This window comes from Oryzias latipes, chromosome 16 (assembly GCF_053564925.1).
Source record: "Oryzias latipes strain Hd-rR chromosome 16, Olatipes_Hd-rR_3.1".
NCBI lineage: Eukaryota > Metazoa > Chordata > Actinopteri > Beloniformes > Adrianichthyidae > Oryzias > Oryzias latipes.
The window spans coordinates 23,144,520-23,161,118 of NC_136252.1; the positions used below are offsets into that span (position 1 = coordinate 23,144,520).

At 39.8% G+C, this 16,599-nt stretch overlaps 2 protein-coding genes across 3 annotated transcripts; both read right to left on the reverse strand.

Moving 5' to 3' along the window:
• Positions 1-2,381: 2,381 nt before the first annotated feature.
• On the reverse strand, positions 2,382-6,663 carry LOC101171358 (glutathione S-transferase kappa 1). Its single transcript, XM_004077966.5, has 7 exons — positions 6,261-6,663; positions 6,096-6,177; positions 4,297-4,425; positions 3,960-4,105; positions 3,742-3,858; positions 3,550-3,643; positions 2,382-2,957 (listed from the first exon to the last, which is right to left on the reverse strand). Exons 1-7 carry the CDS (start codon positions 6,327-6,329, stop codon positions 2,908-2,910), a joined length of 687 nt encoding a protein of 228 aa, XP_004078014.1. The 5' UTR covers positions 6,330-6,663; the 3' UTR covers positions 2,382-2,907.
• Positions 6,664-10,005: 3,342 nt separating this feature from the next.
• On the reverse strand, positions 10,006-16,599 carry rap1gapl (RAP1 GTPase activating protein-like). 2 transcript variants are annotated; one of them, XM_004078195.5, is made up of 19 exons: positions 16,420-16,599; positions 16,243-16,275; positions 16,032-16,122; positions 15,912-15,947; positions 15,778-15,825; positions 15,444-15,641; positions 15,261-15,358; positions 14,829-14,907; positions 14,116-14,169; positions 13,934-14,017; positions 13,755-13,855; positions 12,364-12,493; positions 12,056-12,214; positions 11,398-11,469; positions 11,042-11,128; positions 10,787-10,942; positions 10,626-10,709; positions 10,532-10,551; positions 10,006-10,452 (listed from the first exon to the last, which is right to left on the reverse strand). In XM_004078195.5, the coding sequence occupies exons 1-19, from the start codon at positions 16,488-16,490 to the stop codon at positions 10,371-10,373; spliced, it is 1,683 nt and encodes a 560-aa protein (XP_004078243.1). In that variant the 5' UTR covers positions 16,491-16,599; the 3' UTR covers positions 10,006-10,370. The 2 variants fall into 2 exon arrangements, with proteins under 2 accessions (XP_004078243.1, XP_020566266.1); XM_020710607.2 differs by having other exon boundaries at positions 16,243-16,334; positions 16,420-16,546.

A 16,599-nucleotide genomic window follows, 5' to 3' on the forward strand; every position in this document is an offset into this window, starting at 1 on the left:
AGCCTGTAATATCAGTCTTTATTTATGTACATCAGGCACAGCTTGTCCCGCCTCTCTCTTTTGTTAGGGGGAAACAGGTCCTGTCACTTTTTTGGTAATTCAGCTTTCAGCTCCTTTGTCGAGCAAGTTTAGTCTCTTTTAGCGTGGAACCTGTATGACCAACTTAACCTTTTGCCTTTTTTTGTGTGTAAGTAAAACAAAAATAACAGTTTCACAAGCTAAATTAAAAAAAAATGAGTATTATGCAAGAATTACACTGCACATCGCAAGGTTTGACTGACAATGTTTGTTACAGAAAAATCAATGGAATCTGGTAAAAATAAACACAAGGACACATCCCAAAACTTCTGCCACATTGGAATCCCTAAAGCAATTTACTTACAACTTTTTACCTTTAAACGGGAGCAGTTACATTTGATTTACAGCCAAAACTTATTACAAAAACTAAGGTCAATGCTCTGAAAATAGAAGTGAGCATCCTGATGAACAGATCTAAACCATCAAGCATCTTTAATGGGATGACTGAACGCCTCCCTAAACATATTAATAAAGCAAACACTTGTGAAAATCTACTATTCCGCGATCCAAATCAAAACTGAGTGTAAAACCAGATTGAAATCTGCCTGTGTTTCCACTAAATGAGTGTCAACTGTGGGAATTTGATAGGTGCCGGGTTTTGCTGTGAGCTGTTTCAGTGGCATCGTTTTCAATGAGACAGAAGAGCGCGCAGATGCAAGGAACAACGCTGAAACAAGAACAGCAAACCTCCAGACTATTTTTATAAGGTGCTCAACAGAAGCCCAGCACACGTACCTGTCAGAAGCAAAGCATTACTTCTCCAAGTTGGAGCTTACATTAAAGAAAAAGTTAAAGATTAAAAGAAAAGTTTCAGAAAGAACCCTCTTATTTTTAAAAAAAGAAAGGGAACCCATATCTGATCTTTTCTGCTCAATATTTTGTTCAGATTCTTGAAACAAAATGTAAAGAAATGTAATTTTTCCTTAAATACCTGCAAAAAAAGATCAAAGCATGATTTTTGAGGTTCTTCAGTTATTATTGCTTTATTTCTCTTTTATTCATCCATCTATCTTCAGACGTTGCTGAAACCCTTCCGGGGTTGCTGGAGCCTACCTTACTGTTGGGTGAAGGTGGGGTACAACCTGAACAGGTCATTAGTCTGTTGCTGCACCACACACCCACACTCTCACACCTATGGGTTATTTAGAGACGCCAATGATGCACGTTTTTGGTCTGTGGGAGGAAGCCAGAGTGGCTGGGGAAAACTCGGCTATGCATGAGGAAAACATGCAAACTCCAAATGTGGTTACCGTACTCTAAATTGTCCCTATGTGTGAGTGTGGATGGGTGCGTGATATCTGGCCCTGGGACAGACTGGTGACCTGTCCAGGATGTCCCCCACAAGGGGGGCTCTGGCAGCCCTGTGAGAAAACGGGTTTAGAAGATGAATGAAATCTGCCTCGCTTTCAATGCTTGTAGCTCCATGCTTATTTCACCGGTTCTGCTTGATGGGACTAAGAAATTTATATTATGTATAGGATGGGCGGTTCCCACAGTTCAGGTCAGCTCACAAATCTTTTACCCATGCCTATATGTGTGCAACAGAAACATGATTTTGTCACAACAGACCTTTCTTGTGTCTGCATGGGGGTGCGCTCACACCTAAAGCAGACAGGTAACAGACGTTATGCCACTTCCATGTTTGCAGTAATTACAGCTGTAACACCACTGAAGATCAGTCCTGATCAACCAAATCTTGTTAGGATCAACAAGCCTGCCTTTTGCCAATTTGCCAAAAACCCATTTGCCAAAAAGATTTCAGCCTCTGTGGTACTGCTGTTCCTTTAGTTGTTAAGATATAACAGTAACTTTCAAAACTTAATTTGTAAAAAAAAAAAAGAAGAAAAAACTGAGTTTTTTTCTGACGTTCGCCTGATAGTCCTTTCTAACAGCAAAGGATTTTAGCTTCACTTGTAAATGTGTTTCTCTGATCCTGGTCCTCAAGAAATCCCATCCTGCTTGTTTCCTAGCTACTCTTGCCCTACTTAATGTTGCGTACCTGGATCAGGTACGCAATCAGAACGCGTACCTGATCCAGTACGCAGGTACGCAGTCAGAACAAAAACACAAGTGTCTCATCCACTAATCTGCTGCTTCACCATAAATCTTTACAGCCGTTCTTCATATCCTGATATGCCCTCCTAAACCGTGTAACTATAAATCTAAACAGATTGTTCTGTCAGGTTTAAATTGACCAAAAGCTGATTCTGTTTGAAAGTAATAACCATAAATAGGCCATTGAAATGTTTTTATCAGTTACATGTATGATTTGATAACTCTGCCTAATCAAATCACTAAGCCTGTTTTCTTTGTGTAAAGAGTTTATTTGGTTAAAGTAAGCACAGAATTTACTTGAAACATTCTCAAACATTTAGGCACAACAGGTTTTACAAATACTCAAAGATTTTAAGTGATATTAAAACACACATTTTTATCATAAGAAATATAAAAAAAATGTTAATCCTGCAGCAAAAAAAAGATCTGGTTGATGTGATTGTTTTAAATAGCAAAAATATTGCCATCAGAAAAATATCCAACTTTTGCAAAATGTCATGAGGCTATTATAAAACAATCATAATCCTTCCAAAAACTACCATTTTTATTAATAGGAATTTATTGAGAGCCTTAAAAACCACCCACGAGATTATAATTTCAGAAAAAGGCTGTCAAGCGTGTTGTGCCAATCAATATCTGTCATCTTATGCAGTATTTATTAATTAAACCTACATTTACTGAAGAATACCAGATTTTTTTGCCCTAAGACACAGAAAACAGAGGACGTCATCTGAGTTTGAGAGCATCAACCCAGTGAGATGAACAATTAACGTCTCACAGTCTGGCAGCTGATTTATCAGGTTTAGGGCCCAGCCATTTCTCACCTGCAACACAGAGAAAACAGTTACTAAAAATTTACATTTGATGATACAAAAAAAGGCAGAAATCAAGAAACACAGACTCTTTCAAAAGGAAAGGTGTCTCCAAACTTTGTCCTAAAATTAATACATTTTTCCCCAAATATAAAGTAAAAACCTAGTTAAGCATTAATTTGTATTAGTAATAGTCATTTATTTACCATGTAAGCAAAACCAAGATTGGAGATAAATCTTTATAAGTTTATTTGCTGACTTCATTCAATTTTTACATTTTTCTTATCAAAAATAAATTAAAAAATTTACAATAATGGGGAAAATTAAATAAAAAAAAGAAATAACTGAATGTTACAAAAAAGATGTACATAGAAAAGCTGATTCAAGCTCATCGTATTTAATTTTTTAACCACTGAACAGTTGGATTTTTTTTTATGTTTCCTGCCTTTTTTATGTAAAGGTGAGTTTTTCATTTAAGATGTTCAAAATAAAGAAATAAAGGCATAAACCAAATGGAAAAAGTAAAGAAAAAAAACTCTTGCACAAATACCAATGAAATGAAAAGAAAATAAAGATTAAATTGAAAAAAATGCCTTTTTCTTACCAATGCAGAAGGCCATGAGCTCAAATCTGTCAGATCCAAAAAATATTTCTGGCTTTCCATCAATATGACACACAATCATGGGGAAGCCAAACGCCTGAAAAAATAAAAGATATGAGGGAAGATTTTACTTTTGTATTTGTTTTCTAATAATATTTGGTTTTATCAACAAGGAAAAACAAAAATAGAACCAACCCCATAACTAAGTGCATGCTCTGTTGTGTTTTTAAGCTTGTCTTTAATCGGCTGGGAAGTATACAGCTGTAGTGCTGCTTCGACATCACTGTCAGACAGTCCAGCTTTCTTTGCTGCCTGTAAATTTAAAACATAAAGCATGAATAAAAGTTCCTGAATTCATTTTTGAGAGAAATGCATCCAAGACAAAAAAAAAAAAAAAAAAAAAAAGCTGTGACCTCAGACATCGATTCAGGCTGGGTAATGTCTTTATCTTCACTCCAGATCCGTCTCCACAGCTCACGGGAAACCTGCTCCACCTGCTCGTCTCCACCTGTCTCCCTCTCTTGCACTGCTGTGACAAATCGCATTGCAGACATGGAGCCTAACAAAAGACAGCAAAGAAAAAAACATTGGTATCCCTCGATTAAACTCTGAAGAAGGCTAATATTGACACAGCAATTTCACTCTGGTGTGCTGAAGCAGGATAATAAATATTACACTCAGGGCGGGGGCCCAGGGGATTGACAACTGCTCCTGTAATCAACAGCACAATAATGAAGCAGTTTTATCTACCTTTTTGGAACATGACCTCAAACGGGTCTGCTGGACACTTTAAAGGGACATCAAAGTATTTTGCCAAGCGGGTGAGGTCCTTGTCCATATATTTAAATTTGTTAGGAACCATACCAGGAGGCTTGTTGCCTGTTGGGGAAAAAGAAAGTCAGTCAAGTTTCCAGTGTCTAAAAAAACCCCGCTCCAATCATCTTCTGATCTATTTTTTGAGTGTCCCCACAGTGGTCTTTTAATTGTGATTATGCTGTTTTTATAGGTCAAATCAAAAGAACTGTCTCATTTTCTAGGATGTAGTTCATTAGAAGTTCCCCTCCTAGTTGTGGGTGGGAGTAAGCCTACCCCCGTTTCCCATCATCCCTTTTTTAAAACTCTCCTGCTAGCTTAAAGCCCCTCACAGTGGCGGATTTAGTAGTTTGGGGGCCCCAGATGAACAATAACATGCGGCCCTCTGCAGTGGTTGTATTAATTATAATTTAAAAATCTTTGCCTACAGGTTAAAACATCAAATAACTTCCTTACTGGTCCACTTTTAGACAACATCAATGTCAAGAATCCAAATGTTTTGAAACTGAAACCACATTTAAATGTTAAAGAAATGTATTGTATATGATATATATTATTTTCACTTTGAAGATGTGAAATTATTTAAATGCAGGAAAATGTTAATCTCCCACTTTGTCTTGTCAAGTTTTACTACAGAGGCATGAAAAAGTGGCATCAATAAAAATATAAATATTTTCAAAGTTACAATTTTCATGTCCTCCCTTTACCTTTCTTCTCCTTTTCTTCCACTTTTCTAATGTTTGACTTTTTTTAACCTTCTTTTAGAGTTTTTTTTTTTTATTCTTTGTTTTTCCTATGTTTTCTGTCTTCCAGCACTTTTGGAAGTTTGGCAACAAATGTCTTGCTTTCTCTTTGCCTTTTCCTCTTTTTACAGCCCATCGGAACACTTTGTTCCATTTAATTATTATTATTTTTTTTTAATTGCTTTAAATTTTCATTTAATCTCTGCCAGTGTTGCCAGATAGAGTCTTGGTTTTCCAGCCAAAAAGTAACCTAAAAAAAATCACTAGACCCAACAAAAAAAAAAACTACACCCAAATATTATCCAGCGATTAATTAATCACCCATTATTTATTATTTCCTAATTCGATTGAAAGTCCAACTCTAACAAATTTTAAACGATATTACATCCACCATTTTTGCAGTCATTCAGAGAAAAGCATGGAATAACTAATGATGGACAAAAATGTAGAGAGTCGGGGGCCCCATGCATTCGCCTACCTTGGCCCCTTACAACCTATCATTACCGGTGCAACAAAAATGGTGAGCAATAGCCGAGCCATCCAGCTGTACAGTTTTAAACTAGATTCCAGCTCAGACGAGGAAAACGAAGAAACACATGGATATTTAGTCATTTACAAGTGGATGCATCAGAATGGAGCGGAGCAGGGAGCACGTGGCTTTGCGTCACATCTACAAGCTTTATTCAATATAATTTATTCATTAACTTTTTGAATTAAAACATATAGTAGTAAATGCCATTTTGAGCTTCATTTTCTTAATATTTGTCCTCCATGACGAGAAAAGTGCTACAAGAACATGGAAAAAAAACACCATTTTCATTAGATTCTGACAAATCTGACATTTGTTGCATAAAAACTGAAGCAGCTTTATATTCCTTTTACTTCCTTCATTGATTAACTAGTGGATTTTGTGAGCGTCTGGTGACTGAATGTCCTCAGTGCTCTGGAGGATGACCTGCAAACACGCTGCAAGTTTTTCTTGTTAACACAAACCTGATCCGTGCATGACGCCTCCCAGAAAAGCCGGACGCAGTTTCAGCTCGATGTTCCACACATGTCTGTAGCGACACATAACCTGCCAGAAATAAAAACGTCAGTGGTTGTTTGGAGCTTCTTCGCAATTAGGTCAGATGAATGAGTAAAAACAAAGACAATAACCTCAAATCCCAGCCAGGAGTACGGAGACACCACATCATAGAACAACTCCACCACCTTTCTCGATGCCATCTTGCGCTCTGCTGTGTTAGCAAATTGCAGCAACGCAAACTTACTGGAAGTTAATGCACTGCAGGGTCGAACGACTCCGTTTGTTTGTTTGGAATTGAAAGGCTCACACTCAGGTGTGTCAAAGTTCAACCACGCTGGCTGACGCAGAGCGCTTCTTCTTCGTGCTCGAATTGTGGCACCGCGAGCGCGAAACTACCTGCACTGACCGTTTACTGGCCTTATATATCGAGACTGTTAACAGTCTGCAGAGCTGTCTTTTATTATTTTTGCAGTTTATGTAGTTCTAAAACGTCACCGAACTGCAGCTTCAACCGATTTGCAGTTTGCTACTGCCACCTGCTGGGTTGGAGTGTCAATTACACATAATCTTGTTTATTGGCCCCATTGATTGGACAAGAGATAATTTTCCCATGATTTAGATTTCTTCTTTCTCTTTCGGCTTTTCCCATCAGGGGTCGCCACAGCGAATCATCCTTTTCCACCTCACTCTATCATGAACATCTTCTACCCTAACGTTAGCCAACTTCATGTCCTCTGTTAAGACATCCATATATCTCCTCTTTGGCCGTCCTCTTGCCCTCCTGCCAGGCAGCTCCATCTCCAACATCCTTCTACCAATATATCCACTATCCCTCCTCTGAACATGTCCAAACCATCTCAGTCTGGCTTCTCTGACTTTGTCGCTAACACAGGCAACATGAGCCGTCCCTCTGATGTACTCGTTCCTTATCCTGTCTAACCTGGTCACTCCTAAGGAGAACCTCAACATCTTCATCTCTGCTACCTCCATCTCAGCCTCTTGTCTCTGTCTCACTGCTACCGTCTCTAACCCATAGAGCAGAGCTGGTCTCACCACTGTCTTGTACACCTTTCCTTTGAGTCTTGCTGGCACTTTTCTGTCACACAACACTCCTGACACTTTCCTCCAACCGCTCCAACCTGCCTGCACTCGCCTCTTCACCTCTTTTCCACAATCCCCATCACACTGAACTGTTGACCCCAAGTACTTAAACTCCTGCACCTTCTTCACCTCAGTCCCCTGTAACCTAATGCTTCTACCTTGATCCCTCTCGTTCAGACACATGTATTCTGTCTTACTACGACTGACCTTCATACCTCTTCTTTCCAGAGCAAACCTCCACCTCTCTAGCTGTTCCTCCACCTGCTCTCTACTCTCACTGCAGATTACAATGTCATCCGCAAACATCATTGTCCAGGGAGATTCCTGTCTGACCTCGTCTGTCAGCCTGTCCATCAGCATAGCAAACAAAAAAGGACTCAAAGCTGATCCTTGGTGTAGTCCCACCTCCACCTTGAACTCCTCTGTCTGACCTACAGCACATCTCACCACCGTCATACTTCTCTCATACATGTCCTGAACTACTCTGACATACTTCTCTGCCACTCCAGACGACCTCATACAGTACCACAGCTCCTCCCTCGGCACCCTGTCATACGCCTTCTCTAAATCTACGAACACACAATGCAGCTCCTTCTGACCTTCTCTGTACTTTTCCATCAACATTCTCAAAGCAAAAATGGCATCAGTGGTGCTCTTACGGGGCATGAAACCATACTGCTGCTCACAAATCTCCACCTTCTTCCTAAGCCTGGCTTCCACTACTCTTTCCCACAGCTTCATTGTGTGGCTCATCAACTTTATTCCTCTATAGTTGCTGCAGTTCTGCATGTCACCCTTGTTCTTAAAGATCGGGACCAGAACGCTTCTCCTCCATTCCTCAGGCATCTTCTCACTCTCTAAAATCCTATTGAACAACCTTGTTAGAAATTCCACTGCTGTCTCTCCTAGGCACTTCCATACCTCCACAGGTACGTCATCAGGACCAACGGCCTTTCCGCTCTTCATCCTTTTCAGAGCCTTCCTAACCTCATCCTTTCCAATCTCTGCTACTTCCTGCTCCACAACAACCACATCTTCCTCCCTTCTTTCCCTGTCATTTTCCTCGTTCATCAGCTCCTCAAAATACTCCTTCCATCTTTTCTGTACACTCTCCTGGGTTGTTAGCACCTTTCCATCTCTGTCCTTAATCACCCTTATCTGTTGCACGTCCTTCCCATCTCTGTCTCTCTGTCTGGCTAGCCTGTACAAGTCCTTCTCTCCTTCCTTTGTGTCTAACCTGTCATATAGCTCATCGTAAGCTTTCTGTTTGGCCTTTGCCACCTCTCTCTTCACTCTACGCTGCGCTTCCTTGTACTCCTGTCTACCTTCCTCAGTCCTTTCTACATCCCACTTCCTTTTAGCCAACCTCTTCCTCTGGACGCATTCCTGTACTTCCTCATTCCACCACCAAGTCTCTTTACCGTCTTTCCTCTTTCCAGATGACACACCTAGCACCTTCCTACCTGTTTCCCTGATAATCTCTGCTGTAGTTTCCCAGTCCTCTGGAAGCTCATCCTGACCACCCAGGACCTGCCTCAACTTCTGCCTAAATTCCTCACAAGTTTCTTCATTCTGTAGCTTCCACCACTTGGTCTTCTTTTCTGTTTTCCCTCTCTTCTTCTTCCTGACCTCCAGAGTCATTTTACACACCACCATGCGGTGCTGTCTGGCTACACTCTCTCCTACCACCACTTTGCAGTCATTAACCTCTCTCAAATGACCTCGTCTACATAGGATGTAGTCCACCTGAGTACTCCTACCTCCACTTCTGTATGTCACTCTATGTTCCTCTCTCTTCTGGAAGTAAGTGTTGACTACAGCCATTTCCATCCTCTTCGCAAAGTCCACCACCATCTGTCCCTCCAGATTCCTTTCCTTCACACCAAACCTGCCCATCACCTCCTCATCACCTCTGTTGCCCTCACCAACATGCCCATTAAAGTCTGCTCCAATAACAACTCTCTCTCCTCTGGGAAAACTCTCTATGACCTCATCCAACTCACTCCAGAATCTCTCCTTCACTTCTAACTCACAGCCAACCTGTGGCGCATACCCACTGACTACATTCACCATCACCCCTTCGATTTCTAACTTTAGGCTCATCATCCTGTCTGAGACTCTTTTCACCTCTAGAACACTGTTTACAAACTCCCCCTTCAGAATCACACCTACCCCGTTTCTCTTCCTATCAACACCATGATAGAACAGTTTGTATCCTCCTCCAATACTACGTGCCTTGCTGCCCTTCCACCTTGTCTCCTGCACACACAGTACATCTACATTCCTTCTCTCCATCATGTCTGCCAGCTCTCTGCCTTTCCCTGTCATTGTGCCAACGTTAAGAGTCCCTATTCTCAAACCTATGTTCCTGCCTTTCCCCTTCTCTGTCTGGCCACGGACCCTTCTGCCTCCCCTCTTTCTTCCACCAACAGTAGTCAAATTTCCACCGACACCCTGTAGGTTAACAGCATCGGTGGCGGTCGTTGTTAACCCGGGCCTCGACCGATCCGGTATGTCTAAAGTGTTGTGGATGATTCGCATGGTTATTTTGGCAATTTTTACGCCGGATGCCCTTCCTGACGCAACCCTCTCTATTTATCCGGGCTTGGGACCGGCACAGAAGTTACTGGCTTGCAACCCCATGATTTAGATTTAAGGAAACAAAATCAACAAGAACAATAAGCACAAAAAAAACTCACAAACTCACATCACATAATGTTTTCTATTAACCCCAAAAAACATATTTTTGCAGCATTTAAAGAAATCAATACAGAGTTTGAGAAATATCAAGATGAATTTTATTTTTCATCAGAATTAGGTCTAACACAATAAACGGTCTTCATTGTTATAGAATATGCTATTGTACTGACTCTTCTGTTTCAGTCTCAGTATATGTACCGCATCACAGAAACATCAAAACCCCCTGGCAGGTTTTTTTTGGGTCAAACGTTTTACTCTGATGAAGCTTAACTTTTTTAGAACTTTCTGCACAGTCTATTATGATCTTAAAATAATTAAACTCTCTGAAAAACTATTTTATTACTCTATGTACATGTAGTATTCAAGTCAATAATTCAGTTATAACAATAAACGCTAGTAGTGTCATGATATTTAAAATATCTACAGGTTGGTAGATTCCTTCACATCTCCTCTTGAGGACTTGCATGATCTTTCAGTTCAACAGCCCCCAAACTGTCAGATGGAAGTCCTGCAGATTTGTCACTGCAAAAAAAAGCAACTTTTAGCCCTTACCATCTCAGCTTAGATAAAAAATAAATTATTTTTTGTTTGTTTTTCTCACCTTTCTCCATCTTTATCCACCTGAAAATAAATGGAAATAGCTTGTTTTAATAATTTCAATGTATAGATGCTTAAAAAAACCTGGTTTCTGTTACCTTAGGCTTCTGTGACGAGTTTCCAGAGATCTTCCTGGGCACCCCCAGAGTTTCAAATGAGTGGCTCCGCACTCGGATGGCCCTCTGATGGTGGTGAATCAAAAACAAGAGAATTCAAGTCAAAGTAATTTCATGAGTCTCTGAGGGATGTTAGCAGTCACCTTAAAATTTTCAATAAAGCCACCACTTCCTTCAGAGCCTCCACGCACACCCTCAGAAGTGGAGGCTGGAGCCAACGATGAATCCCCCATCATGCACTGGGAACGGGTGAAAAGTTCAGTCTTCAAGCTCTCCAGGAGCGACAAGCGCGTTCGAAGCTTCACGGGAGACAAGATGGTGCAAGAGAATGCATATTTCAGAAGTAAGTGAAAAAGAACAGCATTAATAAAAATCTAAAGAGGTGTTGCTTCGGCTACCTCCAGTTTGTTGAACTGCTCAGCCTTGTAGCAGGAAATTTCTGCATTGATGAGCTTGGTGAGGAGAAATTCTCTCAGCTGACAATGCTGATAGATACAGAACAGAGAGAAGGAGAAAGGATTAAAAGGTTTACTGATCTATATCTCATCAAAGTAATGGGTTTAAACTCTCAGGCTGCCTGAAATGTTCATTAAAACGATTGACTAGAAGGTGCAAAATATTCCTTCACAACAAACATTTTGCAGATGTTTGACAGCTGCAGAAGCATGTAGGAGTAACTCATGCAATCAAAAAAAGGGGTCAAACAAACAGAAGATGATGATGATACATGTGAAGAGATTAAACCAGGTTTTACTTCTGTGAAGAGGGGGGGATCAGGGATGACCGGTCCAAACGGAGGAACGTCGTCTCTGGCTGTTACAGACACCTTTCAGGAGAAAAAAAAGATCTGTAAACCTTTTAACATTTTTTAAAACAAGTTTCTGAACAAGTTTACAACACAAAAAAACAAACTTCTCCAAAGGTTTTTTTTTAAATTTACTTTAATTTTTTAAAATAACTTCAACCTGTTCTACAATTGAATGGATTTAGTTACCTTCTTAGATTAAAAAACAACTTTGTTTTTAATTTGCTTGCGGATCACATGAATGCAGTCATTTAGATTTTTCTCTTTTATGTACATGGGGAGAATTAAAATATTTCCTCAACTCTCAAAGCATGTAGAAAGTTACACATAACTAACAATAGTGCTTGCTGAGAGTGTTTATTTCCTCTAACATCCTAGATGGTCATGTCTGTGTGTGCATTACTCCAATGCATTAATATTATTTATTCATTACGCTTCAAAAAATTGGACACTCTTGAGTAAGAAATTATTCATGGCATTTGTGTAAATGAACACCATAAGTACACAAACATTCAAATCAATCACATATTTAAGATATTTGTTACAAATAAACCTTTTTTTTTCATGAATACACCGCAGAGTTGAACTAAGGCCAGTCTTGACTCACTTGGTAGGCCGTCCCTCCTTTCTCCTCCCTCTGAATCCTTCGCACCACCAGAAAACTGTGCAGGAAGTGAGACTTGATAACGTCACATAGAAAAGGGGTGTTGCCTTCCTGGTAGACCAAAGCTACTATATCATTACCAATGTGTCTTTTTCTTTGCAGCTGGTGATAAACAAAACAAAAAAAATGCAGAAACAACCATCAGGATCTACTCAAGAAAAGTATTTTCCAGGAAAGGGGTCATAAAGCGTGGAGACAGAGTCCTGTGAATTATCATTAAAGACAGACTATGGAAAATGCACGGGACTGACTTGCTGCGGGTCTCCGTCTGTGTAAGGCAACTTTGTTGAAACATGGAACATGATTTCTCTTCCATGAAAGGAAGTGTAGACGGCTTCACTTCCTGTCTGAGCGTGACACACATCCAGACCTCCTCTGAATCTGGAAAAACACAACAAAATCGAGGAAAGGTCAAAAAGACCCCAACTAATTCCATAAACTGATGACTTAAAAGGACAAATTGACCTTTTTTTATTATTAGATTTTATTTAAACCAAAAACAATTTTAGAAATTCTAGAAAATACAAATATGTTGCTCTTTATTTTACAAATTCACATTGACACTTTTGTCAGATTGAAACAAACTCTAAATTTAAAATCTCATTTACAACTAAAATGGACAATACAAAATATGAAATATTAGAAGTTCAAAAACTTTCAAAATAGATTTGAATCAGAGGAACTTCCAACACATGCCAGTTTACCTCAGCTGACAGCAATAAAAAAGGAATGATTGGAGGATATTTGCCAATTTAATTTCTAAATCCATTTTAGGGCAACAATCACTGGTTTTAACCCTTGTGCTATCTTAGATGACCCCACCCTTACATTGACGTGTTCTCCCTACCATGACAAAGGTGGATAAAGGTGGAAAGATTTCACGTAATCCATGGACACCAGTGAAGATCACAAATCATTGAAGAAAAAAGGTTCAGCGCACTGTCTAGTGGGTCTAGATGACCCAACTCCCAATGTTAAAGTGCCTAGGATAGCGCAAGGGTTACATAAGATGATAAAGTGTAAAGAAATATGAGAATAAAAAGTCAACAACAGAGGTCTGCAAACAAATGCCGACATGAAACCTGGATCCTGAAACCAGCCTGTTAGCCTTCACTCTCCTCCCATTCAACGACTAATGGCTAAATCAATACAATTTTCCATTCCATCACTTACAATAGATGTTATTAACATTAAGTCATATCCTCTGATCAGAGTTCTGGTTTCTATTTATGACTGCATTTAAAAATACATATTCTGGTCTACTATGCTTTTTCCACAGCTTCCTAGATACATACATACATACCTACATACATAAATACATCCATACCTACATACATATCTACATAAATAACTAGATACATAAATACATGCATATCTACATACATACCTACATACATAAATACATAAATACCTACATACATAAATACATGCATATCTACATACATACCTACATACATAAATACATACATACCTACATACATACCTACATACATACCTACATACATACATATGTACATACGTACATACATATGTACATACGTACATACATAGGTACATATATACAAAGAGACACACACACACACGGACACACACACACATATAAAAAGATCATTGCCAGATAAACAATGAGAGCATCCTTTACCCTGTGAATCCCTGCAGCTGAACCGTATCTCCCAGGATTGACAGGAACTCTTTAAATTCTTCACTTTCCTCTCTGTTGCTCAATATGTCCTCCTCAGTGAGCTAAAGAAAGACAGATGGCACTTCAGCTGTTTTTTAATTTCTTGTTGTAAATGAAGAAATTAAAGAAATAAAAAGTACCTGCCCCTCTTTTTGGTATAAGACACCAAACTTAAAATTAGGAGACACTCTGTGTTCATCAAAGGCAGTTATGAGGTCTGGAGCCTGGTGGGAAGAAGAGACATGCAGAGCTGACGTGGGCTTTTATTCAGTTATGGTTTTCTAACACCAAAGAAAATGATGTTTGAATTTTTCAACGTTACCTTGAGATAGCAGACCACATTAAACTTTGGGACGGACACTTTGTCACAGAGCATCTAAAGAGAATTAAAGTTGCTTTATAAACAAATCGCATTTAGGCAGGCAGCTTCTCAACCCCTTAACAACTGAATTTATTTCCAGCTATGAATAAAAAACTCACTTATGTTTTGCTTTCATGTAGAGTTAGTGTAATTTTGGATCCAAAGTGGTTTGATGCAAATTTACATTACGTTAAGCAGACAAAAAATGTTTTTGCATAATTTGCATAAAAACAATCAACCTAAAGCTTGTCTGTAAAACATATTCCTAAAGAATATGAAAAATGACCATATATTCATCTATCCATATACATCTACTTATATTTTCTCAACCCGCTGCATCCCTTTCAGGGTCACAGGGTCGCCTTAGCCTGTCCCTGCTACTGTTGGGGTGAAGATGGGGTACACCCTGGACACACAACTTGGTAGGGCCACACACTATCATACCTAGAGACAATTTAGAGTAAACAATTAACCTATGGAGCGTGTTTTGGGGACTGCAGGAGGAGCCAGAGGGCTCCTGCATGGGAAGAACATGCAAACTCCACACAGAAAGGATTTGAACCAGGACCTTCTCCCTGTAACGCAAGAGTGCTAACCACTGCCCCACAGTGCAGCATATGGCCATAAATAAAGATAATGCAAAGTTAAGTGTGAGTTTAAGGAAACGGGTTTACCTTTGCTAACTCAACGGCTGAAGGGATGTTGGGAAAAAGGGACACAGAGAAAACTCCGTGCAGAGAGCACTCCTTCATCCTGTCAGACAAGAACACTAAAACTTTTTGTGCAATTTTTTTTCAAGTTTTTTATTTAAACACATAAGATAATATCAAAGTAAAATATTTGAAAAACTTTTTTGAGAATCTTTGATTCAAATACTGATACTTGCATTGAAATAATTACCCAGAATCCTAGAGTAACATCCATAGTTAAACAGACATTTTACTTTCATTCAAAAATTCAAAAGATTATTCTAAACAAAAATGGACACTTTTTTTGTCATGACAGACTTTTTGATGTGACAACAGTATTTCTAACCATCAAGCTTCAGACAAAATCTAAATGACAATGTCAGTCATAACTTATGACTAAACAGTCTTAGGTCTGACCTTAGTATTACTCTTATCTTATTTTCCTCTTCCTCCAAGCACACAGAAAGAACCAGTGGCCCCAAATATGGGTCTGCAGCTGTGAATGAATGGTGGTACTTAAAGGAAAGAGTGAAAAACATGAGTGCCATGTGACCCAAAGCTGGTTCACATTCCTGTAATCAGCAGTGGAAGTGGGCTTACCCGAAAGCGAAAAAACTCCTGGTAGGTTTTGGCTTCGCCGTCCCTTTCCATGATGTCATAGTTCTCCACGTGGAGTTCACGGTGGGAGGAAGGAGGACTCACATCTGCAAGCCTCTCCAGCGGGGGGTCAATCCAATAGCCTCCTGACTCTGAGGGGAGGATGAGGGGCAGGTCTGCACCTACGGTCAAAAGCTGAGACTGACACAGACACAAAAGGAGCGGAAGATTAGGCTGACTGTTTGGGGGGGAAACATGTCACTTGTTATGGAAACTTCAACACGTGAAAGTATGTTTAAGCTGCGTGTGGTGTCAGATACTTTTTAGTATGGTTAACCTTCAGGGGCAGTGGGAATACACAGCGCTGCTCATCGATCCTGCTGCCCTGATGGATAAGAGAAGGATGACAACAAAGCTTTTCCGCTCAGATGACAGCAGACATTGCATAAGATGTATCAAGCCGAAACTCACTTGCAGCTTCTCGATAATTTCAAACAGCTCTGTGTCCTGACATGAAAAAAACAGATGGTAAGTCAGACAGAAAGGGGAAGGACAATAACTCAGACAGAGGAAGAGCATTTTTGACATCACCCGCTGACTGCAGCTGGAAGAAACGACAGACTTGCTGCCACTTGTGGGAGAGTCCAGAATGTCCAGTATCTTCTCTTTTCCAGATTCCGGTCTGCAGCAACAGGTTTATGAACACCAGACAGCGCAATCTGTTATCCATCTTCCAGTTTTTACGAGACAAAAATAAGACTCCTGGTCACGGGACCGCTGAAATTCTGGAACAAACCCTTACCTCGTCTCATCCCCACACGTGAATCTGTCCACACTGTGAACAAAGACAGAGAACATCCGTGGGAAAACTTTTCCTCAAGGAAGCAGGATTCTCTAAATGCATAAAGTTCATTTTATTCAAAATAAGCAATTAACTTTTGTTCTTTTTTTTAAGAATTTGAACTAGAAATCTACTCACCCGCCATATGCCCCAAAAGTGAAACTTCTCTTTCTGGAGAAGGACGTGTCATTCCTCTTCTCCCTCTCCATGATTTTGGTGTCACGGGGAATATTTGTACATGCCAGTTTGCTACACAGTCAATCAGAGCTGGCTGAGGTTGAATTAATTCACTCTAACAGTCTGCCACTCCTCCCCTTC

Excerpts from the sequence above, each read along its gene's own strand:
- LOC101171358 (XM_004077966.5), bottom strand. The coding sequence starts at position 6,329 with ATGGCATCGAGAAAGGTGGTGGAGTTGTTCTATGATGTGGTGTCTCCG. Across the intron at positions 6,178-6,260 it reads ACTCCTGGCTGGGATTTGAG|GTTATGTGTCGCTACAGACA; the intron begins GTTATTGTCTTT and ends TATTTCTGGCAG. Across the intron at positions 3,644-3,741 it reads AGCATGCACTTAGTTATGGG|GCGTTTGGCTTCCCCATGAT; the intron begins GTTGGTTCTATT and ends TTATTTTTTCAG.
- rap1gapl (XM_004078195.5), bottom strand. The coding sequence starts at position 16,490 with ATGGAGAGGGAGAAGAGGAATGACACGTCCTTCTCCAGAAAGAGAAGT. Across the intron at positions 15,642-15,777 it reads TATTCCCACTGCCCCTGAAG|TCTCAGCTTTTGACCGTAGG; the intron begins GTTAACCATACT and ends TGTCTGTGTCAG. Across the intron at positions 10,943-11,041 it reads AGCAGTTCAACAAACTGGAG|CTTCGAACGCGCTTGTCGCT; the intron begins GTAGCCGAAGCA and ends TCTCCCGTGAAG.